General features: G+C 44.2%; 1 protein-coding gene and 1 long non-coding RNA gene across 4 annotated transcripts in view; one reads left to right on the plus strand and one right to left on the minus strand.

The window, feature by feature from the left end:
• The window catches only part of hbs (hibris), a 30739-nt gene extending 16269 nt beyond the window's left edge, over positions 1–14470 (plus strand). Inside the window, exons 2-12 of one of the 3 annotated variants that reach the window (NM_001299510.1) lie at positions 8317–8844; positions 8941–9111; positions 9200–9490; positions 9693–9992; positions 10119–10409; positions 10469–10771; positions 10845–11129; positions 11206–11487; positions 11584–12386; positions 12453–12857; positions 13087–14470. In NM_001299510.1, coding sequence (NP_001286439.1) covers positions 8317–8844; positions 8941–9111; positions 9200–9490; positions 9693–9992; positions 10119–10409; positions 10469–10771; positions 10845–11129; positions 11206–11487; positions 11584–12386; positions 12453–12857; positions 13087–13095 — 3668 coding nt within the window. In that variant the 3' untranslated portion in view covers positions 13096–14470. The remainder of the gene's footprint in view (positions 1–8316; positions 8845–8940; positions 9112–9199; positions 9491–9692; positions 9993–10118; positions 10410–10468; positions 10772–10844; positions 11130–11205; positions 11488–11583; positions 12387–12452; positions 12858–13086) is intronic. The other 2 variants (NM_176175.2, NM_079963.4) reach the window with 2 other exon arrangements.
• Positions 14471–22110: 7640 nt separating this feature from the next.
• Positions 22111–22691, minus strand: lncRNA:CR43622 (long non-coding RNA:CR43622). Its single transcript, NR_048115.1, has one exon. It is a non-coding gene; the product is annotated as a long non-coding RNA:CR43622 (long non-coding RNA).
• Between the last annotated feature and the right edge of the window lie 1517 nt (positions 22692–24208).

Genomic DNA, 24208 nt, shown 5'->3' on the forward strand with positions numbered 1-24208 from the left:
GCGCCTAAGCCGGTTTTCTCTTTTTTTCTTCTGTTTTCGAACAGCGTCAGTTGTTTGTTTGTATCTTTTTGTTTTGTTAGAGTTTTTCCTCTTATTATTTCTCGTGTTGCCTCAATTAAACTGCCAGGGACGTGGTCGAAAACCCACAAAAGTGTACGGTAACTTTTGGCCAAATGAAATAAAAAAATGAGACTTGAAAACTGAATTAATAATGGGATGCGTCAATGTGAGAATTATATCAATTTTCAGTTGCAAATGCCGGGAGTGTGTAAAGTTAATATTTAGCACTAACGAACTTTTCATGGAGTCCCCTCCAAACGGATGATTGATGGTTTAGATTCGAGTTAATAGAATGACAATAACCGAGAAGCCGTATGAGTGATGAGGGTGTGAGAATACCAAATTGCTAGGGACAGGATGTTTTTGTAAAGATAACATGGAAAAATACAAAGTATCTGAAGTGAACGCTTGAAAGATATCACGTTCGAAAATTGTTCTTGTATCGTGAGATACGAATGGTTAATGGCAAACTAGGATAATAAAGATGGAATTTACCTATAAGTATATATTTACCCATATTTAGATTTTTGGTGCAAGAATTTCGAAGCTGTACAAGTAATCAATTTGTGCCAATTTCTGAGGCTCTTGAATCTCTAAAGTGTTATTACCTATAGCTGGCGGCGTTTTTGATTCGATTTGATTCGGCTCCACGGCGGTGTTAATTTTGACAAATGAACATTTTGGTTGCTGGGCATGTAGAGCATGGAGCATGCGGCACAATAGGCTAGCTTATCTATAATTTACATGTTTTGACTAAACTGGGACTCCACACAAAGCACCATGTTGCGTTGTCTCTGCTTAATTACGGCCCACAGAGTTGGCCTTTTGTGATGCCTTTTGTCTTGGCCTCAAACTAATCAGCTCGCAGCCATTAATCTGGCCATAGTGTCTAGTTTCGATGCAGCGGTATCTCGATTATCTAAGTTTCAAGAGAGAAGTTGTAGTCGCACCGAACGCTATGCTCGAGCAGTTTTTTCAAAATGCCGCCAGATAACTTGAATTTCTGGCTTATGGGTGACGATTGGACTGGCTGAGTAGTTCTGTATTTTTTTTTTTTTTTGGTTGTTTTTGTATATTTTTGGTGGACTCATCAAGAGGCAAAAGTGCAAAATAAAAATGAGTTTTATGCCCCGACATTAAAAATTTGTGTTGTCTTTCAAATGGGAACCGCTGACAATTGCAGCCATGTTTGAGGTTGGCCCGCATCTGTTCACACGCTGCCTACATAAATCTCGAAAAGTTAATGAACGCATCCTTGAAAAAACAAGCATATTTGTACAGAGATATATGGATAATGTCGACATTTTGCCCGGCAATCAGCCGACCATTAAGTTTTATAAAAACAAATGGGTGAGCACACGGTCGGTCTCTCAGTCAATGGCAAAGTTTTTAGCTGCATACATAAATAAAATTAAACAAATGCTAATAAAAACAAGAAGAAAAGTTTAAGCCGGGCCAAGAGTGGGCGGGTGCCAAAACAAATGGCACAAAATACGATCGCTTGTGTGTATTGATTAAAATAGCAAAATATTTTTAAAAGAGGAAATGGTAATTTTCTTCAAAAAAGTCATCAAACTATGGCATATGCCAACCAAAATCTCCATTTCCGATGTATGTATGAGTTTATGGAGCTCATAATTTTACGTTTTAATTTGCATAGCTATGAATTCATTTCTGTCGTTTCGTTCGAATATATGTTCTGAAATTTCGGATTTACGGATTTTTAAGCTTTATTTTTTTTTTTTTTTAAATTTGTAACATTTTCAAGCACTCATTAGATTGCTGTATATTTGTATTTTTAGCTAGCATATGAATCGGGTTTCCGTTCGAATAGCGCACTGAATTTTTAATGAACATATTTTTTAGGGGATTTCATAATGTTGATAGCGTCGACTAAACTAATTTTGTCTCACAAACAAAGTTCAGAGCTTCAATAAAAATGGCAAAAATATGTTGTTTGACCTTTTGGCGAGACAGGCCCGACAAGCCAACTCAAGTCAGCCAATGTACCGCTCGGGGCCCAGACATTATAATTATGCAGCTGCCACATGCACGGGGGCATGGAATCAAGGAGCAAGTTGCTCGGAGTGGGGCAAGAGGTGCAATCGACTGCGGTGCAACCGACTTCTTGGCATTTGAGCCAAGCGACAAGTGCAGCCGTCGTCGATCGACGTCGTTGGCCAATTCAGTGCGGCATTAAACTAAGCCGTTTCCAAGCCAAGAAAGCAGTCAAAGCCAGGTGCGTGCCTTGGGTTCGCAAATGCCCAGACACAGACACAGACGGATCCGACTCCGAATCCGACTCGGCCATACCCATACCTATGTATTGTACATACTCACTCTGCTCTAGCTAAATTTAAATTCAGTTTAATATGCGCCGCGAACTGAGAGGCAAAAGCCCACGTCTTTTGTGGTCTTTGTAGAGCCATTCATATGGCGGTTACCATTCATAAGCCCGTAGTTTTTTTTCTTTTTCATATGTATATGCCAGGTATATTATAGCTATATCTCTTTTACCTGTTCACAGCACGTAGGTTGTGTCGACGGCTCTCTTAGTTAGTTTTGCCCCTCTTGAACTGGTTTCGGCTTTGATTTCTTTATGAGTCTATTGCTGGACCGTTTTTTACTACCTCTGGCCAGCTTTTGTCCGATTTTGTTTGCTCAAATAGCCACTCGTCGACGTGGAGACCCTCGTGGGTCTCCCAAGAGTGTGGAAAACTTTAACAGGATATTGGGGGAGAGGAGAAAAAAAATTAATTTTCCATGGCACCAAAAGTTTAACCATTTGCAGGAAATCACCGCACCGAGTTTTATGATTCTACTAAATAATATTTTCTTGCATATCTTAAGGAAGAGCTCGCCTCGACTTTTCCTTTCATATCATTTCCTCGGACTAAATTATTTTATATACTTAGATGCTAGGTGCTCCAAAGGGAGTTTTTATGATTTTCAATTTATGACTAATAAAATTTGTACATTTTTTTTTTGTTTTTGTTGCTGTTTGTGGGTGTTCAAAACCTTCTAACCCACGCATATTGCAGTTGACAAAACTGGTTGGTCGAGGCGGATTGACAACCGGAGTGGCTTACAGTCATAAAATCATCAAATCTATTACTGTTCTCCCTGTGTTTTTATTACAGTCGACATAGAGAAAAATTGATTTTTATTTTTCCCGCCCCACCGAATTGGTTTAATTTAGACGAAGGCTTTTAAAGTATTTAATACGTTATGTTTCCTTGTTTAATGGCTCGATGGATGAAAATAGTGGATATATATGTATGGTTTTACTAAAGCCTTATATTGTGCGGGCAGCATTTCCGCTGCCAAACACTTTAATTCAACATTTTAGCTGACATTCCTGACAAATTCCCGCCTTGCTATAAATTCAGATATTCGCATCCAAACTGACCAGGCCGCAAAATACTTTCAATTTCGCATGGAAAAAAGTTTACTCTTGCGGTGCAGCAACAATTTTCCAAAATATTCTATGGCATAGCCGAAAAAATAGTTGACACAACCGAGTGGTAGATGGAGAGAGGGGGGTAGAAACATTTTTGTATTAATTAACGAAAGATGAAAGTCCCGAACCGGGAGGGTCTTCACTCGAGAGTCGGGGTCACATCTCCATCCCCCAGTTTGTGTTCATCTAAAATGCTCATGAAGCAGAAAATAATTAATGTTAATGCCTTCAAATGGAATCGGTGTGGCCTCTTGGACGCTCTAATTTGTGCAGACCGCAGAGTTCATAGCAAATTAGTTGATTAGTTTAACGTCGATGGGGCCCGAATGGGTCCGAATTGCCGGCTCTTGGCATTTGATATTGGCCAGACCGGGTCGCATTTGTTCAGCTGCAAATTTTATAATTCAATCAGTGCTCAAACACACACTGTGCCGTCCAGACAGAGACTTGGTAATGCGGCAATTTGAGATCAGGATGCTGCGGCTGATGCGGGAGGGGCACAACAATAAACAAACATTTCGAGGTCGTTAAGGCTCCTTGATCCCCAGACCCAACGTCCCACCCCCTTCAAAAATCAGCAGCCCCATCACAGTCACACTCTCGATTCGCGTGATTCAAATGCGTTTTATTGTGAATTTATTAAGCGTGCCCAGGGCGCACATTAAATGCCGACTGGTCGTTCCTCGGTTGACACTCAAGTGAGGGTATGCGGGTTGCCGGCGATGATTAAGGCGGTTCTGGGTCAGCAATAAACTTGGCCATAAGCGGAGGATCCAAAGCCACTGAAATTTGGGGTTTTCAGTTGGAGATGTAGATAGTAACTGGCTTACCCTTGACGGCAGCGGAAAGAGTATTTTCGTTTTGCGATTAAGATCTTTCGACAAAATTCATCTTAAATTTTTAGTATTTACTTGGTTGGAATGTCTTTCAATTCTCAAAAAGAATTTCACTCTTTATCCCAATTTCATTAAAATCCTCACCAACCATCTGGCTTATATCACCATGAGGACAGACAGAAATCCCAACGACGTCAGAGTGGCTAAAAACCGCTTATGTGTCGGCTGAAAATCGGATCGGCTCACATTTTAGCCAAGTATAAGTCGTTCTCTGCCTTCGTAGCTCAGCCCATAGCACATGTGGAAAATAATTGTTATGGCCGTACCGAAATCCTTTCCCTTGCCATTTAAAACAATTTGAAACACTTTGCCGGCGCTTAACATGGCTGACAACAAATTTGACACACCAAAAGCCGCTTTAATCAATATAATAAAAGACATTTGTTCACTTACCAAGCCAGTCGGCGAACCAGAAAAAAGCAACACAAAAAAAAAATTGGTTAACAGGCGCAGATAAAGTACACAAAACGCAAACAAAAAATTTAATTAAATTTATAACGCAAAGCCGCAAAACCCAGTGAGGAGATTTATGTGCCCGTTAATTTTGTCAAAGCGAGTAGATGCCGGCTAAGTGTCCTGCCGGCTAAAAGGAGTGTGCACACACAACCATACCGCCACCGCCACCAACGACAACACCAACAACAACGACAACAACAACCACTGCCATGAGAAGGCCAAAAGCAACAGCAAACGAACGAGAAAAAACCTCACCGGATTTCCTGTGATATGCCACAATATTTTCCATTAACGCGCTGGAGTTACCAGAAACTGGCATCGTGAGCGAATAAACTGGAAACTGGTCTCGATAAGGAAAGCGAGTGAGCACACGCAGGAAAAAAAAAGGAGCGAAAGAGGAAAAACAAAAGGGCCAAATGTGCCTTGGTCCAGGCCACTTCACTTTACTCCGCACCCTGGCTAGCTGAGCCCTCGATTCTGGATTGTGTCTCTCTGGACATCACAGCCTCTCGAACTCACCATCTCACCCTCTGCGACAGTTGCCGGCTTTGTATGAGTTAATGACTTGTAGATAGTTTAACTTACAAAGCAGCCAGCAGGCCATCTAGGCCCGATGCTCAAGTCGATGGCCAACACGAATGGCAGTGGGCTAAAGCGGGCCAAAACGGGCAGGGACCTTCGAGTGCGATTGCGTTGCGTTGGCCATTAGTGCGACATCCGGCGTTGCGCTTCGCTTGGTTTTGCCACACGTAACAACTCACGATAGAGATGCGCGAAACACACTGTGGCGATTCCATCATGGCATTGGTTCTTTGCTAACTGATAATAACAAATACAGAAAAAATCCTTTTCCTTTTAAAAACAAATACTTAACTCCTAGTTTTCAAACAGTAACTGAGCAGACAACTGCGAAAGTAAAAATGAAGTGCGGCTAATGAAAGCCAAATGCAGCCCAAACATTCTGCACGAACAGACGCTTAGTAATTCAGGCATCTCTGGGTCCTGCGTCCGGCCAGGACCTGCAGAGCTCGAAAACTATTAGCAGGCTTTTGAGGCCAATGCAGGCCAGCACACTCACTTAGCTTGCGGCCAGGAATCGACTTTGGCATAGGCTCAGCCGCAGGCACATAGGCAAATCCGTAGGGGAAGTGCTCCTTGAAACCCTCATATCGACATCGACATCGTCATCATCATCGCCATCACCATCATCGACTACGAGGACGTACGCTTTGCGGTTAAGCAGTTAGTTTAGTTTGCGTACAATTTGTGGGACCAGTTGACAATTACAGCTGCCCCTGGGTACCCAAACTTCCCGCCGACTTGGCCACTGACCACCACTGGCCAGAACGACGGATGGCTGGATGGCTGGATGGCTGGCTGACTGGTTGGTTTGGAAACCCATGAATGAAATGCTAAACCGGTTGGGCCTTTCAGCCTGCTGCTCATCTTTCATTTACTTTGCACTTACTTCACTCAGTCGAGTGTGTGTTTTGTAGTCTTTCCTTCTTTTAGTTTGCTGGCTGCTTCTTTGCTTCCTACTGTCACACTTCAAGGATTTCTTTGTTGGCCATCCTGGCCTGCATATGTGTGACAATTACCCTCTGTATATTGTGTGTTTCTTCGTGCCAGCGGGGTGGCTTTCCTGCCACTCCAGCGTCTCGCCGCTCTCTTGGCCATAAACCCACAGTGTCGTAGCCATATAACCATCTACCATACAGACGTCTTCCCATCTACCCGTCTTCCTCCCGTAATGACACTAAATGAGTTGTATGCAAGTTGCAGCGGGCCGGGTCTCAGTTTTCTCTGTTTTTGTCGTCATTGTCAGTGCAAAAACCTGTCAAGTTGCGCTGTTTTTTGTTGCCTTATGTTTTTTTTTTTTTTTTTTGGTTAATTGCCGCAGGAAATGTTCTGGCAGTGGCGAGTTGGTCAACTGTCGCTTGGCTTAATTGCTTGAACTTTAACCGGCTGAAATGGCAGCGAATGCAAATGGAGGCGCCCTCAAAAACGAATGACTAACTTTGCCACTGGGTGGGTGGGCCATTTTATGCTGGCCACATTTCCGTTTCGACCCAATTCATATCCGCCGCTCTTCTTCTCGTTCAAGACCATCTTGTCCGCTGTCTTCCCAGACAAATAATCAATTAATCCGCCGACGGAGTCCACGACAGAAACGTTTGTTTTGCTTATTTACCCAACCATTTGTGGCCACGATTCACGCAGCGCACAGTGGCACCGAAACCAGTTTAATTGAGCAATGTTCGGCGAAAGAAATTAATTATAAATTAAACTTGTTTCGATTTTGGGAGGGGGGGGGGGGGGGGTCACGTTATTAAGAATGTTATTAGAGATTTTCGCTTGATAAATGGCCAATTCATTAGTCGAAGCTGGGCGGGAATTATCTATCGCAGTCAAGGCGACAGTTGTCTTTAGCTGGGTAATTTATAAGAGCTCTCGATCGGCAAATGATTAATCACGCATTATTCGCCAGCAGGTTATTATACATATATATGAATAATCTTCCATTTAATTGCCTGATCGGAGCAGTTCGAAAATGGAACTTTCTCTGGCACCCACACATCACTTACGTTTCGATTTCCCATCGAATAAGCGACAGTGTGCGTGAGTTGTCAATGCTTTTATATACCTATGTAGATTGCCCTAATGCTGATTAGGTCGACGACATATAAACACACACTCATGGGCATAAAATATACAAATGTACATATGTGTATACCCCGAGTGAGTAGGCCGCTCAATTTGGTATCGAACGTGGCCCGGTCGTTTTTCCTAAAACATTTTAATGCTAATGAGCCGCAAGCTGTAGACCTACTTTAGCCTAGGTGTGGGCCGATTCAGCGTCAAACAGCCTGGCGGAGAACAGAAAAGACAAATGGACATGGACGGACAGATAGATAGATATACATCCCATGTCTCAATGACAGCCTGAGAGTTGAGTTCCCTGCCCCGGCTGGCACATGTGAGTCGAGCGGAAAGGAAACGACTCGAATCGAATCGAATCGAATCGTATTGAACTGAAATCGGTGGGGGGAAATAAAAGAAGTTGTACCAAATTAGTGCGATGTGACTGAGTGACGTCGTCGGGGCTTACGCTTAAGTAATGTGTGTTTTATGTGTGGGCCGTAAAACTGGGTAACCGTCGCCATCTGACTCCGTATCCGACTCCGACACTGACTTCGATTCCGATTCCGAGTCCAACTGAGGGCCCTGTCAGGTCGACATCCATGTCGATTCGATGCCAATTGAACTGTTCCCATTGCCGATGCACTTGGCAAACTACGTGCGCAAATGTCGAACGTGCCGATTAACCATGCGAATTTCCTTTCCATCTCGTTTGCTTGTACACGGAGAAAAAACTCCATCAAAATAGCAAGTACACTTTAAGTTGAAATTACTAACCGACGTCTTCTTTTCCTCTCTGTACAGCTACGACCATCTGCCACGTAATGGCCGCAGTTACTGCTCCAACTCCGGCTGCTCAGGTGGCAGCCCCACCTGTGCAAAAGTTTCACCTGACGCCCCACGATCTGCAGATACTCGAGGGCACCGACACCCTCCTGCGCTGCGAGGTATCGAACCGGGCGGGCAAAGTCCAGTGGACCAAGGATGGCTTTGCGCTGGGATTCTCGGCCGTAATTCCCGGATTCCCACGCTATTCTGTGCTGGTGGATGCCAAACAGAATGCCTACAATCTGCAGATCAAGAACGCCACGCTGGAGGACGATGCCGAATACCAATGCCAGGTGGGTCCTGCTGCTGGAAATCCCGCCATTCGTGCCAATGCCAAGTTGAGCATAGTGGCTGCTCCGAGTAGCATCGTTATCGAGGGCTATGCCCGGAATGCCCGAGTGGAGGTGGAGGAGCGCCAGAATCTTACGCTGCACTGTATCGCCGAGAACGCCAATCCGGCGGCGGAGATTGTCTGGTTCCAGGGCGAAGTTCCAGTCTCCACGGGTGAGTTTAAGTCATATAATAATAATTTAAAGTATATAAGCATTAAAACAATATCAAATTTATGACAAATTTTGTGCCTATTTTCTCGCCGTGTAGCCCCCATCGTGACGGTGAATCAAACTGCCCCGAAGCGATTCACAACTAGCTCCACTTTGCACCTGCAGCCGCGCGCCGAAGACGATTACAAGGAGTTCTCCTGCGAGGCGCGTCACAAGGCTCTGCCCCCCGATGTACCGATGCGCGCCCAGGTGCAGCTCTCCGTACTCTGTAAGTATACGCCGGATTGTCGTCCTTTGTGTGTGTGTGTGTGCGCCGGCAGAGTTCCTAATCCAAAATCCCTTTGTCAAACCCACAGATCCGCCCGGCGCTCCGTTCTTTGAGGGCTACAGCCAGGGTGAGACCCTGCATCGCGGCCAGGAAGTTCAAATCGCCTGTCGAAGCCGCGGCGGCAATCCCCCGGCCCAATTGACTTGGTACCGAAATGGCGTGGCCATCAGTTCCCCACAACGCACCTCGGGCCGTCTGTCGGAGAACGTTTACAAGTTCACCGCCGCCGCCGAGGACAATGGGGCTAATTTGGTGTGCGAGGCCAAAAATCTGCTGGCGACAACTCCTCTGCGCGCCGAACTCAATTTGACTGTCCTGTGTAAGTTTTCCTAACAAAGCAAAGCCATAAGCCATATTTACTTTTACGGGGATTATATAGAAGGGAAATCTAGTTAGAAATACAGAACATATGCATTAAAGCTCTATATTAAATGATTTCTTGGCACAATAGGCATGTGATAAACGTTGTAATATGTTCAATATTTCGATTGATTAACATATCAAAATCTTTTTCGGTGCAGATGCTCCCAAGGATGTTTATCTGAGCGGCGCCAATCAGGCCAAGGTCGGCGATTCCGTGCAACTAAGCTGCGTGACAGCGCCTTCGAATCCCCAGGCCCGAATTAGCTGGTCCATAAATGGCAGACCGCTGGACAATAGCACCTATAAGACGACCAGTAGCTCCGACGGTGGCTGGGTCAGTAGTTCCAACATCAGCTTGACTATAGATTCGCAGAGCAGGACTTTCATCGCCGTTTGCCACGCCCTCAACACGGAACTCACTCAGAATGTGGTGGGATCACACACCGTGAATGTGCTTTGTAAGTTTTCTCAGCCCTAACACCAGTTAACTACCATGAGATCTTATCAAGAAACTATTTCAGCAGCACTTGAGAGATGTAATTAAATTATAATTTAATTATTTTTTCCATTCATCCCCTTTTCAGATCCCCCTTCGCCACCCTTGTTGACGGGCTATAATGATGGTGATATCCTTATCTCGGGATCGATTTTGAAACTTCAGTGCAGTTCTGCTGGCGGAAATCCTCCACCGACATTGCAGTGGTACAAAAACGATAAGATCATTAATGCTCCCTCCAAACTGGTGGACAGTAAAATCACCTCTGAGCTCTCACTTTTGGTAAACGCCTCCGATAACAATGCCATCTATAAGTGCAAGGTTCAAAATGCAGCTATTGACATACCACTATTTGCCACCAAAACTTTGGGAGTTCATTGTAAGTAGTGGTTATCTATCTATAGAAATAAGAAATTAAGAGGTTATTTCCCATCTTAGTTCCTCCCGAAACGGTTAAGATCAGTGTCGTGCCCAAGAATCTAGTGCCTGGCATTCGAGCCAAGCTGATCTGTGACTCCAGCTCTAGTAATCCACCGGCGAAGATAAGCTGGTGGAAAGATGGCATTCCCGTCGAAGGTCTTAACTTGGCCAATAGGCCCGGTCTCTGGGGCGGTTCGGTGTCCACGCTTGAGATGTACGTTAACATAACCCAGGATCTGGATGGCATTGTCTATACCTGTCAGAGTCACAACGAGGTTCTGCAGCGCAGTGTTCACGAAACAATTAGCTTGGATATACTTTGTGAGTAATGCTGATAGTTCATATATTTTGGGGAGGTCAAATAACCATGCCTTAAACACCTAATTCCCCCTAGATCCCCCCAAATTCGAGACGCCACAGAGCACCACCTTCGTGGGCGTTGAGGGAGCGCCGTTCCATGTGGAGCTGCTGGCCAGCGGAAACCCCATGGTAATTACCTATACCTGGACCAAGGACGGCCTGCCCATTAGCAGCAATAGTCTGAGCGGGCAGCGTTTGATCTCCGACGGACCTCGTCTCAATATCAGTCGTCTGAGTCGCAATGATGCGGGTGTCTACATATGCGAGGCGCTCAATAGCCAGGGCACCGCGCTGCTGGAGATTCAAGTGGCCGTGGAATGTGAGTACTAACTTGGCTCCAAAGCTGACCCCCAAAACTGGAGCTGACTCTTTTTTTGTTTCGCCTCAATTCATAGATGCCCCCACAATTACGGCGGTTAGCGAGGGTCGCAGTTTTGTGGCCGGCGAACCGGCGGTCTTGGCCTGCCACATTCAGGCCCGCCCGCTAGAGGCCGCTCATGTGCGCTGGTCCCGCGACGGTTATGATCTGGCCACGCGCACCATATCGAGTTTTGAAAATGGAACCGCCCTGCTGCAGATCGCCAGTGTGGAGCGCAGTGATATTGGCAACTTTACCTGCATTGTGGACAACCAAAGAGGAGCTCCCGCCGCGCAAAACGTACTTCTGGTGGTGCAAAGTAAGTGGTTTTACCAAGGCTTAATTATAAGTTCTAAATAATAAAAAACAAATGGTTTGCTAATTATAATTTTGTATATATTTTTGAACATTTTAGCTGCCCCTGAAATTGACCACTCACCCGGTTTCACCCGCTATGCTGCCCGTTTGGGAGTTCGTGCCCAGCTCATTTGCAGATCTCTGGCCTCGCCGCAGCCCAGTTTCATCTGGCGTCGTCATGGCAAGGATCTCAAGATGCAACGGCGCAACAAATTCAAAAGCGTGGAACGCCAGGTGGATGCCCTGAACTTTGAGTCGGCTCTGCTAATCGAAAACACTTCGCCCGATGATTATGGTCAGTACGAGTGTGTGGTGCGAAATTCGCTGGGACAGGCGAGTACCACCCTGGAGTTTAGCAAACCCTCTCGCCCGGATGCTCCGCTGCAGCTGAGGGTGGGCAATGTGAGTGATACGGGTGTGGATCTGAACTGGACTCCCGGCTTCGATGGTGGCATGCAGACATATTTCCGTCTGCGGCTCAAACAGCACGGCGAGGATAAGTACAAGTACGTGGACGCCAAGCCCGGACATCAGAATATATCCCTTGATGGCCTGAAGCCAGGAGCAACCTACTACTTCTCCGTGATGGCCGCCAATGAAGCGGGAGGCAGTAAATTCATGCCCGATATCAAGTTGACCCTCAGCAAGGGATCGCAGCCCCATTCGGCGGAGTACACCGAAAAAGACGAACTGCCCAATGTGATGATCATTGGAATCACCTCAGCAGCCATGGTTTTGTTGGTTCTGAACGCTGCCCTGGTGGCCTGGTTCGTGATCCGCCGGCAGAACAAATCTCAGAGCGAAGCGGAGCCGAGCAACGATGATGTGTACTCCAAGGATGACAGTCAGTCTGTCTACAAGGTAAGTGATTCGCTCGATTAACCCACTAATCAAATCTAACCAATTATATTCCGAAATCCTAACCAGCTGCCCATCACTGCTTTGCAGGCGGATGTTCAGAAGAAAGCAGCCGCCTCCACATATCTCGTGGAGAACGTGGACATTATCCAGTCGACGGCGTATCCGCCGAAATATCAGGAGAGCTCCATGTGCACCCCGCCCTATCCGCTCTGCAATCCGGACTTCACCCGGACCCTGCCGAATCCCAAGCGGCACAGTCAGCGGAACAGTGCCACGGGCATGATCGAGGGCATGCAGATGCGCTCCAAGGACGATCATATGCTGATCTCCAACGGACTGTACATACCATCACCGTCGCCGGCCTCCTCCCTGGTGATCAAGGGTAGCTACATATCCTCACCATCGCCAGCGCCGCCAGCAGATGGATCATACTTTAATATGAGCGACAAATATATGTCCTATCCGCCGGTGGTAAGTTGAAAACTTGAAACAATTTCCTCTAGATACCCCAACCAACACTTTTTTTTGTTGGGATAATTATAACGAGATATTTCGAAATTTATTCTGTTTCCCATAATGATCCAGATCAATCTCGAGATTTTCCCACTCCTCAATCATTAACAGCTTGTTAGAAACAACCTGTATTTATCGCATTTCTAACAATCTCTCCACCTGCCCGCTTCTTTCCTCTCATCCACAGACTTACTAAGCCGTGCTGAGCATCAATGACAGCCAGAAACTACCCAACCCAGCCAAATCCAGCTAGACTGATTGACATACATCATTCATAATCACCATCGGAAACACGAAACACGAAGAACTTGACTGTCATTTCGTTAGGATTGGTTGTCGTTGGCCATTGCTGTTGCTGTTTGGTTTTATTGAATGTTTTTATTTTTATTTTATGCTTGTAATTATTACTATATGACGTTGATTATTACGGAGCGCAAATGGAGAAACCATGTTGAGTGTGTTTTGAGAAAAGACATTTGCATGCGGCGCTCGAAGGCTGTGATAAGTACCTGTGCCCAAAGCTCTGGAGACGTTGGCACCAGCACCACCGCAACTCGCAGATGGAAACACGCAGGCCAAACGTTTGCCACAAGACCAATTCGTTCGCAGACCCCTCACCACAGAAAAACCGAAAGATACACCCATTCAATTGGGTGTAGAAGAGGGGCACGGAATATGGAATATTGGTCTGGCCACGGGGCAGGTGCGCAACCCGTTCTACAGAAATGCCTGCCCTCCACCCACTTTTAGTCCACCACAACACCTGAATCCGAACAACGGCAGAAGCAGCAGCATTTTAGTAGACACCACAAAATAAAAAAAAAAAAAAAAAAACAAAAAAATATTAAAGGATGGGGAATCGAACGAACAACAGAACACTCTCAAAATATTAATTCGTAGTAAGGTCTCTCGATATTAAGTAGTAGGAATTACGCATTTTAGCATTTAGCATAAATATATGGCGAGTCTGTCGAGTCGTGACTCAATCTCATTAGCAGTTGTTCATGTTTAAGCTATAGGACATACCAATATTTATCAACATACGTACTAAAAGGATAAAAATAAATGAATATACAATATACACACACCAGGTCCCAAAAAAAAAGAAAAGCGTTTGACTCTCAACGAAGACCGTAACGATTCGAAATCAGCAAAACGAAAATAGCGACGACTTTAATTATATAAATATTTTTAAGTGTGACTTTTGAGCTAAAGCTAAGGATCGAGACGTAGAGTATATTCAAAATACATATTTACAGCATTCAGCGACATTCTTTTTATCATGCATGACAATAATTATATACATGGTAAAGAAGTTAATGCATGCACGCGTGAGCGCCAAAAATTATGCTAAAGAATTCTATAAATACAAATTCAATGAAAATGTTAATTATAAATTAGACTCCAGCTGCATTTGCATTTGAATTAGAGAAAGCGAGTAGCAGCGAGCTAAGTATGTGTGTAAAAAGAAGTTCATTAAATAAAGTAAAGTATGTAATATCTAAAACAATTAATGCAAACAGCGCTAAATATACAGAAAAAAAAACAACAAATTTTTGTATCTTCAAAACAAAAAAACATATTTGAATAAAATTACAAATTTTTCAAATTAAAATGTGGCATTTTCTTGGTAAGAAAGAAGTGGGAAATAATAATTAACATAATTATAGCTTAGATACATTTCACTTTGAAGTACATAATCCCCAATGCTATTTAACTCAAATTCCTCGTGCCCCCGCAGAATCTCCCCAAAGATTCACCCGGGAGAGAAGAATGTCCAGTGTCATCAATCAGTGCGCTGACTTCAGTCATCAGTCTTCACTCTTTTCGCCCCCGAGGCTTTCTTCTGGTAGGCGTGCCCACTTGCACCTTAAATGCCGCCTAATTGATTCTATTTTTTGGGGCCCAGACAAAGTGGCGGCATTTTGTGAGGAAGTTTTATTAATTAATAGCTAAGGGTCGCGGCTTAATTAATGGAACACTTAATAATACATATTTTTAATTTCTGAAAGACGGAATTAGCGGAATCGGCTTTCACAGCCTGAAGAGTTCGGTGGACCTGACAGGTGGTCCATAATGGAAACTATAGTATGTATAGAAGTTTTCCCAACCCAAAGTATTTTGCCATTAAATGTTTACTTGGAACTCGAGTTGAGGTCATTAGAAGTTAAACTGCCATTTATTTTGCTACATTTTGCTGACTGGCAGTGATTTGATTTTAATTAATATTAAATTTTGACCAATTCCATTTTGCTATCAAGCTCGGGCCTTTCGATGTTTCAGTTTGCAGTGAAATAATTTGTTTACTACTTTTATTGATTTAAAAGCAGCGCAAGGTTGTGGGCATAAAGAGTTTTATTAAATGCAGATTGCTTATTATTACAGTAAATTGAATATTTGTTTATTCGTTGGCTAAGCGCAATGCATGTTAATTAAAACTGCAATTTCAGTTTACGTTTTTGGCTAACTTCATAAGCATTATTGACATATTTCCATATTCAAATCAATTCCAATATAAATGCAATTTTAATTACCATGCTTATACAGGCTGTCACCGCAAATTTCAAAGCTTTTTCTGGCTCATATACGCCTTGATTGCCACTCAGTGCAATGGTAGAAAAATGGAACAATTAAATTTAATTTTCAATATACATACATACATACATACATACATACATAGCCCGTCTGCGCGGCAGTTGCAAACAGGAACTCTGGCAAGGGCAAAAAACAACAATGCATAATTAAGTACACTGAATTCATTAAATTTTAATTAAAACATTTGAACGGCCAATGGATTTTTATTTTGTCTGCCAGCTTAGCAAAGGCACTGCCGGTAATGGAAAGGATCTAAAATAGAGGACTTTCTAATGCCCTAGCCAATTGTTTTGCAAATGCTGTCCTCTGGGGAAAATTGATTTTCCCTCGCTGGCTCCGCTGAGCCCACTGTGAGGGTATCTAACCGGGCTTGGAAAGTCAACAGAACCATCACGAAACGGAAAACTTCATTAAAAGTGGGCAGCACTTGCTGCTGCCTGCTGGAGCGGGCTGCTCGATTGGGGATGGAGATGGGAATGGAGATGGTAGTAGAGATGGGGGAATGGGGTTGGGTTGGGGAGCAAAGTGAGTGCCGCCAATGTGACGACGCCTGACGCGGCTCCACTTCCTGTGGCCATTCGTACTTTTACCCAGCACTCTTACTCGAACCGCTGGATGAATCTTGAAGACCAGTGCAGAATCGAACACATAATCATATTTAATAAGCGAGTGTTGCAAGTGTGTGTTGTGATGTTGTTGCTGCTGCTGCTGCTGTGCTCCTCCTGATGTTGCTGCTGCTGTTGCTCCTGATGATGATGAAGCTGATGCAACAAGTGCACCAGAATCGAGCACAGATGTGCTGCAAACCGGTTGAACAACTGGGCTCCGTCTTAACGCAATTTGTTAACCTGACTGACAAACTGCGGCCTGTTGCTCTTGCTGCTGTTGTTGCTGTTGCTGCTGCTGAGGTGCGATTGCAATTAAGTGCCAGATCCCGGACCAGTTTTCTAGGCCCCAGCTGAATTGAGAATCCTGGCCGGCAGCGAACACTTCATTCATAAAATTACGCGCATGTTGCGTGATATGCTGGCCAGATAAGAGCCAGGGATCTAAGCCAGTTTAGCGAGCCCAAGCCCAGTTAGGGCCAAACCCCCAACCTGTTGACGGAAAATACTAGTCGCGACTAACAGCAGCAGTAGGAGCAGGAGCAGCAGTAGCAGTCACTTCTTGACTGGCAGGAAAAGGCAAAAACACACCGAAAACTCGCTTTTCTTGGTAATTAATGAAAGCCGACTGGACTCTCGAACTCCCAAGCTCCGGCTCAGATCTTCTGCACCATCTGCAGTTGGCTACTGTTGCCGCCAGTTATTAAAATGTTGCGATAACTTCGGCTTGGTAGCACATTTGTATGCAAAGTGCCAACAGTTTTTCTCCTCGACCCTGCTCTTTTTGATGATGATGCGACCGGCCCCGGCAGGAAGTTGTCTCTGGAAAGTGATATTGAAAACTGCACTCAGAATGGATTACTTCCTTTTTCCAAGTCCCTTGCAGTGCGATTGCCTGCCGGAGCTGCAGCTCGGACTTAGAGAGAAATGATGTGATATGAGCATTGATATGCATGCGACTAATGGGCCTGGGTGTTAAGAACTAAGGAAGTTAGGTACCCTAGAAACATCGTCTTTGAAGATGTCTGCCCTTTGAGTCCATTACGGTATAGTATTATTTCATCGAACTATATTTGGTTTACTTATTCATATCCAACTCTTGCCAATATAATATTTTTCGGGTAAATTATTTTTTTTTGTTTAACCACTGCTCTCTGCTTAGAAAAACTTGAAAAGGAACGCGTTTTTATCATCATCTCAAAAGTGTCTGAAAAGCTTCAGCTACAAATTGAATTTGCTGCACTCAAGAAGCAGCTTTCTCACACTTTCCACCAAAAAAAAAAAAAAAAAATAGAGCCCGCCCGCATGTTCCGGCAATCAACTGCCACGCCATTTAGCATCATTAAATTACTAGGTCAAAACATCAGTACAGGCCATAAAAAATGTCACAGCTCCCCAAGAGAAGACGAATAGTTGGGTGGATGGGGTCTCCAAGTTCCAAGTAGTGTGTCGTCACAGGGCAGTGGAATGGCATCTTGAAAATGTAGGAGCCTCGAGCACTTGACAAGACCAAAATGAAAAGTCAACTCTGGCTCATTATAGTTCACACACCCTCCCCATCAACGAAAACGAAGAAGAAGAAAGCTGCACAATGAGTCTTCGTCCCTGCGGGCAAAATCCAGACATTTGTCAGTTGTGTGCCGCATAATCTGCCACATAATCGTAAGCAGTACAATTATCTATGTCAACCAAAAAAAAATGTTCACAGAGCGCCAGTAGAAGGCCTCAAGTGCCCGACGGTCAGCCAGCCAATTAGAACGTTTAAATATTTAAAAAGATAAATCTACAAGAGCGTCGAGGAACACTACTTGATGTAATTTTCAGAACCTAATGACAAATTTAATGCTCCACTCGAATCGGGAGCTCCACTGGGAACTTTTCCAGGCGGGGGACCACCGTCGACACATGTCGATGGGCAAACAAACGAATTACGACAAAAAACTCGGTCTGGAGTCAAGAGTTTGAAGGTTATTAAAAAATTAAAGCAGAAAAACTGGGGCCAATGCCTTCGACGTTTCGTGGCGGGGGCAACCAAACACATTATTCACTCATTAAAATCATCAGCTTAATAGCTAAGTAAAAAAAAGGCGAATTTGTACCAGTATGTATATGCATGTACATATGTATGTTTTTCAACAAGCTGCTGCTAAGAATTATTAACAAAAATTGTAGAAAACTCCTCCCCTGGCTTGCCACATAAATAATGCAGTGCTGAGCTGCAAAAGAAAAGCAAAATGCACCATAAAGACGAGAATGGGGAAACACAAGTGAAAACAGAAACAGACGTCACAGCATATGCGAAAAATAAAAAAAAAGGGTGAATCGCGAACCTGTGTAGTCGAGGGTTTGGAAATGGGATCAGGCTGCACTAACTTCTGCAGACCCTCCGCGATAATTGGCAAAATTATTTTCTAGTATACTTTGATTGTATGCTATTAAACTTTAAACATATAAAACACCAAAGGAGCCACATTATTTATTTGTAAGTAGCTTTACACTTTAATTATGTTGCTGAATACTGGTTGTAAAATTGAAATTATTAAAAAATTCACAATTTTGCATTCGTAAAATTTTTACTATAAATGTTCGGATTATTACGGTTCTCAAACACAAGGCAGTAAAAGGCCAAATTTTCATTAGTTTTCGGCGCTTACAACAACCAGCGCGGGAACAACAAATTAAAGTTCAAAGTGCAAATCATCAAATTTACTTACTCGACGCTAACATGGTCCAATGATTTGTTATGAGCCCGTCCCGTTGTCTGGCTTTGCTCTTGGCCAACATAAGCAACATAGCCAACGGAGCCAACAGATCCAAGCCATCCATAAGACTATCCCAAAACGGCCATTGTAGGGCGCCATAAAAAAAGATGAAGCGATTTGCAGGCCCTGTTGTAATTGCGACGCTTATCCGTGGATGTTGATGAGCAGACGCTGAAGACGGGGGGAGAGAGAGGGAAAAGCTACCATAAGTACATAAACTTTTGCCTATGTGTGTACGTACATATATATATTCACATGTTTCTTGGCCGGAAGAATGGCTTAGATGACCGGAACCTAGGATGCCCTTATGCGCTTTATTATACCTGGAATTCTACTATGCTCTGCCAATAAAGGAACTATTGCGAACTAAGCGAGATAATGAAGATTCAAAGTGTATAAAGTTATTAAATCAATAAAAATAATAGCCATATAAGGGATTGGATCAGATGTACTATAAATATAACTACTCGCTTATAGAGGTCAATGAATTTTCTTAAAGTTCTGCAGGATGTTCTGAGCCAAATAATGGTAGATTTATATTAATTAATGGCATTTGTATAACTAACGACGTGCACAGATTTAACATCCGAATTAATAATATCTTTTAATGTCTTCTTAACTACGTGACAGATGCCATTTCCGTCTGATAATACCCCCTGGTAGGGTACAGAAAGAGAGCGTAAAGTGCTGCAGATACAGATACGAAAATGTTCGCCTTACCGCAGAGGCAAAGTGACGAACTTGGAGGAGCTGCTGGATGGCTGGGAAGTTGGCAAGTTGGGAGATTGGGAGATTGGGGGCCTCAGATCTGGGTATCAACGAACGAATGAGTGAGCGAGTGTCTTGGGAATCGTCACAGGCCTGAGAATAATTAATTCCCACGAATTAATGTGCACGGCAGCAACAGCAGCAGCAGCAACAACAAGGTGTTGTATCTCAAGGAAGCGGGGATACACAGACTACAGACACAGACTGGGCCTGTATCTCAATCTTCTTTCTACAAGTTGAAGCTTAAGTTACTTTGGCTTAGCTCGCAAGACGAAATTAATATCTGTTGCTGCAGCAGCTTCTCTTGCTTTCTGGCATCGCTTTACCTGCCGCCACTTGCTACAAATTACACGCAGCTTGAGAAACTGCCAAGTCCTCATCATCCCTTCCGAAAAACGTGAAAAAATAACATCCCTACCGCCATCCTGCCAGCATCGCCACCTCTCCTCCGCCCCTCCCCTCCCTTTCGTTCAGTGTATTTAGTCACCTTAATGAATTCTACACATGATGTGCTTGGGAGTTTGTGACAAAAGCCTGCACAGATTTGCCAGCGTAAATTTGCACAGCAAAGAAAGTTTCCTCAAGTACTTACCCCAGTTATACCCCCTCTCCCACCACCCGCCCCGCCCTGCTCCACCGATCTCGTCCTTCAGCTACGGATACTTTATAATTTTATGCGAAATTTTGCCGGCATGTGTTTGGGATTCTCTCAGGTTTTTTTTTTCGTTAGCCTAAATGGGAATGATCCATAAATTGGCAAGCAAGCTAAGTCACAGGAAGTGAGCCAAGATTGGTATTTATATCATGTAAATCTTTCGAACTTAAAAATGGTATTTTAGAAAGTAATTCTAATCTACTCAAACACCTGAGAGTTTGGGTTCACGGAAATATAATGTTCTATTTGAGGCAAAGTCAAAATCCTTTCAAACTTAAATCAACTTACTTTCCGACTTGAGTTAAATCTTTTAAATATTTTCTTTTTTGATCCTTTTCCCGAGCTGTGATAAGCCACGTATGGAATTTTTCACTTTTAGCACTCCATCTGGACTTCCCTATTTTCGCAGCCATCGTGATCGGGTCACTGGCCAAGTTTGCTCCGCAACAAGTCACAGTTTTATCCAAGTCAAGAGAGAGAAACCCTCAGCCAGAAGTCCCCTTCTCGAGCTATATTAAATAATTATATTTTTAATTAAAATAGATTAAAGCCGTGTTGTGTGCTCGAGCGCCTTGTGAGGTGATTAAATAAAAAAAAAGGCAGACCGAGAGCTGAGGAGAGCCTGGCGGATTGGATCCTTTCGCTGGAAAGCCGTTGGATAAGGGGAGGGGGGTTGGGAAAGTGGCGCAAAGGAAAACTGCCACAGGATGTGGATGTGGAAAAAAGAAGACGGCAGGTGGGAAAGCCTTAACCATCGCAAGGCGGATGAAAAACACAAATCACTTCAAGTTGTTGATGTTGCTGTTGAGATTATGACGATGATGAAAAGCGCGCGCTCGGGTTTTCTTCCATGCTTTTCCTATACAAACACACAGGCAGACACCCACACACACACACATACATTTATATACAAACGGATATACCGAATGAAATAAAAGCCAAAAACAACAGCAAGAAAGGCGCTTGGGCGAAGGACTTGAGCCGTTCGCCAGGATTAAAAAGTGAAAAACTTTGGCGGCTGGCGTTGATGAGCGGCAAGGACTTGCGGCAAAGATTCGGATTTGGATTTTCGCACAAAACTGACACAACCGGCCCGGTTCTTTGGCCATTCACAATTTTAATTATACAGTCTATATGTACATCAATTAAGCCGGTATTAATAAAATGAGAGCTGGCTTCAGATACGAATTTAAAAAAAAAGGCCACTAATTTGTTGTCGTATCGCTTTCCCCTGGCGGCTATTAAACAAAAAATGCCTGTAATTTTATACATCACTTTAATGTAGCTATCTAAAATCAGCTCAAGGCTCATCCTTTCAAAGGATTATCCATCATTACTTGGAGACAAACCATCGAACAGAAGCCAGCGGCGGGGCGACTGTAAGACGATATCCAAATAACATAGACAAGTCGGCAAATCAGACTTCTGTCTATCCACACAAATCCGTACACAAAGGGATAACTCTCGAGTGAAACTGGTAAACAATACTTCCGCTCGTTCTTGTAGGTCAAGCAGCCACCAGGACACAAACAAAACCAAAAACTGAATCCTGCAACCTGATCGCATAACCCAAACTGTTGACTAATTAATGTCACCAAATGCAATGCGATATTTTCGGGCCTACCAAAAGGCTTGGGGCGCAGGGTCAGGGGTTATGCCTTGGGTATTATGTGTTGATATTTGAATTTAAACTAATGCCTCGCTCATAAATAAGAACCCAACCAGGCCAGCCAGGAAGTTTGTTTGTGCGCCGGCAGGCTGCAATTAGCAGGCCCAAGGAAGCCTCCTCGGCTAAGTTATGTATCTGTATCTCAATATGACTATATCTCGAGCACCCATGTGGCACAATCTTGTCTTGGATTTTATTTTTAAACCGCACATTTCTCAACACGCCCGCTGGGTCTCCAGTAACTCCGAATCCGTTCATATGGTCTCTTTGACTTTGGGTCTTCTCAGTTGATCTGCGTGTGTGTGTGTGAGTTGTGTGTTGTGTGTCGCCGACAATGATGTTTTCATGACCTTTGCGGGGGTTTTCATTTCATTTTACTTCGTTTCGTTTCATTTCGCTGCTCTGGCACTCGCTTTTCCTTAGTCTTTTATTGTGTGTGCCTTTGTGAAATCATTTATTGATGCCGCCTTGTATTGGCTGTGTCAGATGCCTCGCAGTCCCTTTGGGGCAAGTAGCGTGTACAAAAATACACATGATTTTTCTTTCGATTGGCCTCCAGCCCCTTCCCCCCTCCACCACTCCAGCCCATCAACCATTTTCCTTTGGAGCCCGGCTCGTTCATGTATGAGCACACACAATTATTTCAATACATTGTTCTTCCTTTAGTCTGGAGTCATTCGAGCACATGCGACGCCGCTTATTATGAATAGATACCAACATATATCCCCAAGATTTGATGATGAGGCAGCCAAAACAAAAAATGAAAATACAAAAAAAAAATGAAAATTGAGTTGCTAGACTAAGGCTATGATATGTAAATGGATGTGTGCGCGCATGGAGATGTCGGTGCGTTAATAAAATAAAATTGTTTGATGTTGTGTTAAGTAGCTATAAAATTTGAAAAATGAGCCCATTTAGTAGGTAGTTAGAGGAGGGCCACATTCATTTGCATGGGCAACAGCCTGTTGGATCGAGGAGCTGATGCTGCGCAATTCGAATCCAAGCCAAATGAAGCTCACAGTAGCCGAGTAGCCTAGTACGACCAGGCTCCACTGACAGCCCCGTAATATATATGTGCCTCTGGCTAATGAGCTTTCTGCCAGCCCCATTCCCCATCCCACATTCCCCATTTCGCCGGAGAGACTGGCAGGCGGTGCAGCTAAGCCCCAGTGAGCTAATTACGACATCGAGTGAATACCCCTGGCACATGATGTACGACCTGTGTCGGATAGCAAAGCTCCTTGTCTCCCTAAATCTCTTTTATATAAACTCCTGGACAACATATTTCACACTTTCACAGCAGCATGTGGGCTTTGGTGCACTTGAACTGTTTGATAGATGTAAGTATCTGCATTTAACTCTGAACCTATTGGAGTTATTAAGAGAATTATTTATTAGTGTAGCGTGCAGCAAGATATACATGGGATTACTGCGAAAGAGAGTTCTCAATGCTACGGCGACCAAATAGGCTTACTCGATTTTGAATATCGTTTTAGACACCATAACCAAATGCGTAGATACAAGTTTATTGAAATTATAATTTTACTTTTTATTGAGTGCGTAATATTTTGTGCTGTGTTCTTTTGGGTCCTATGTACATGTGTTCCTGCATATGATGTTGCAAATCATTCCACACAGATTGCTGGTTAAACAGTCATAATCTGCTGTGAGTGTTTGAGTGTGCTCGGCCAGGGTAACCGCATCCGCCAAGAACATGCAGATGGCCAAGACAATCTTTCAATCAGACCGCGCAAACACCAAAGCCACCGGCCTGGGTCTCCCCCCATTCCGCCGAGAAACCGCAGTGCAAACAAAAAGCGCAGCGATGCGCAGGGACGACCCATCGCAGGCAGTCCCTGCCCTTGACACCCCCCTTTCCTGGGTGCCAACTAAACCACCCACCCACCTAGACCCACACACACCCCCCCCCCCTGTCGGCCCACCTGGCACACACACGTGTCAAAGCAAACGGCAATCGGCCACAGCACCTTGAGCAAATGCGGCTCAGTGGGGCGGTGATTGTGCGGTAGCATAAGTGGCACGTTCTGGGCTGCATATTTGTTCAAGTTTATGGCGACAAGCGATGCCATTTGCCATTCGCCCCTCGCCACTCACCATTCACCATTCAGCATTCTGCAGCCAGCTGATGACTTGTTCGATACAAAAGTCGTGGAAAACTCCTCGAGTGCGGCTTGGAATAAGGAAAAGGATTTCTCCGCCTCGCCAGGTGAGCAACAAAAAGTGTTAAGTGTGGA

The sequence above is a fragment of the Drosophila melanogaster genome, chromosome 2R, assembly GCF_000001215.4.
Source record: "Drosophila melanogaster chromosome 2R".
Lineage (NCBI taxonomy): Eukaryota > Metazoa > Arthropoda > Insecta > Diptera > Drosophilidae > Drosophila > Drosophila melanogaster.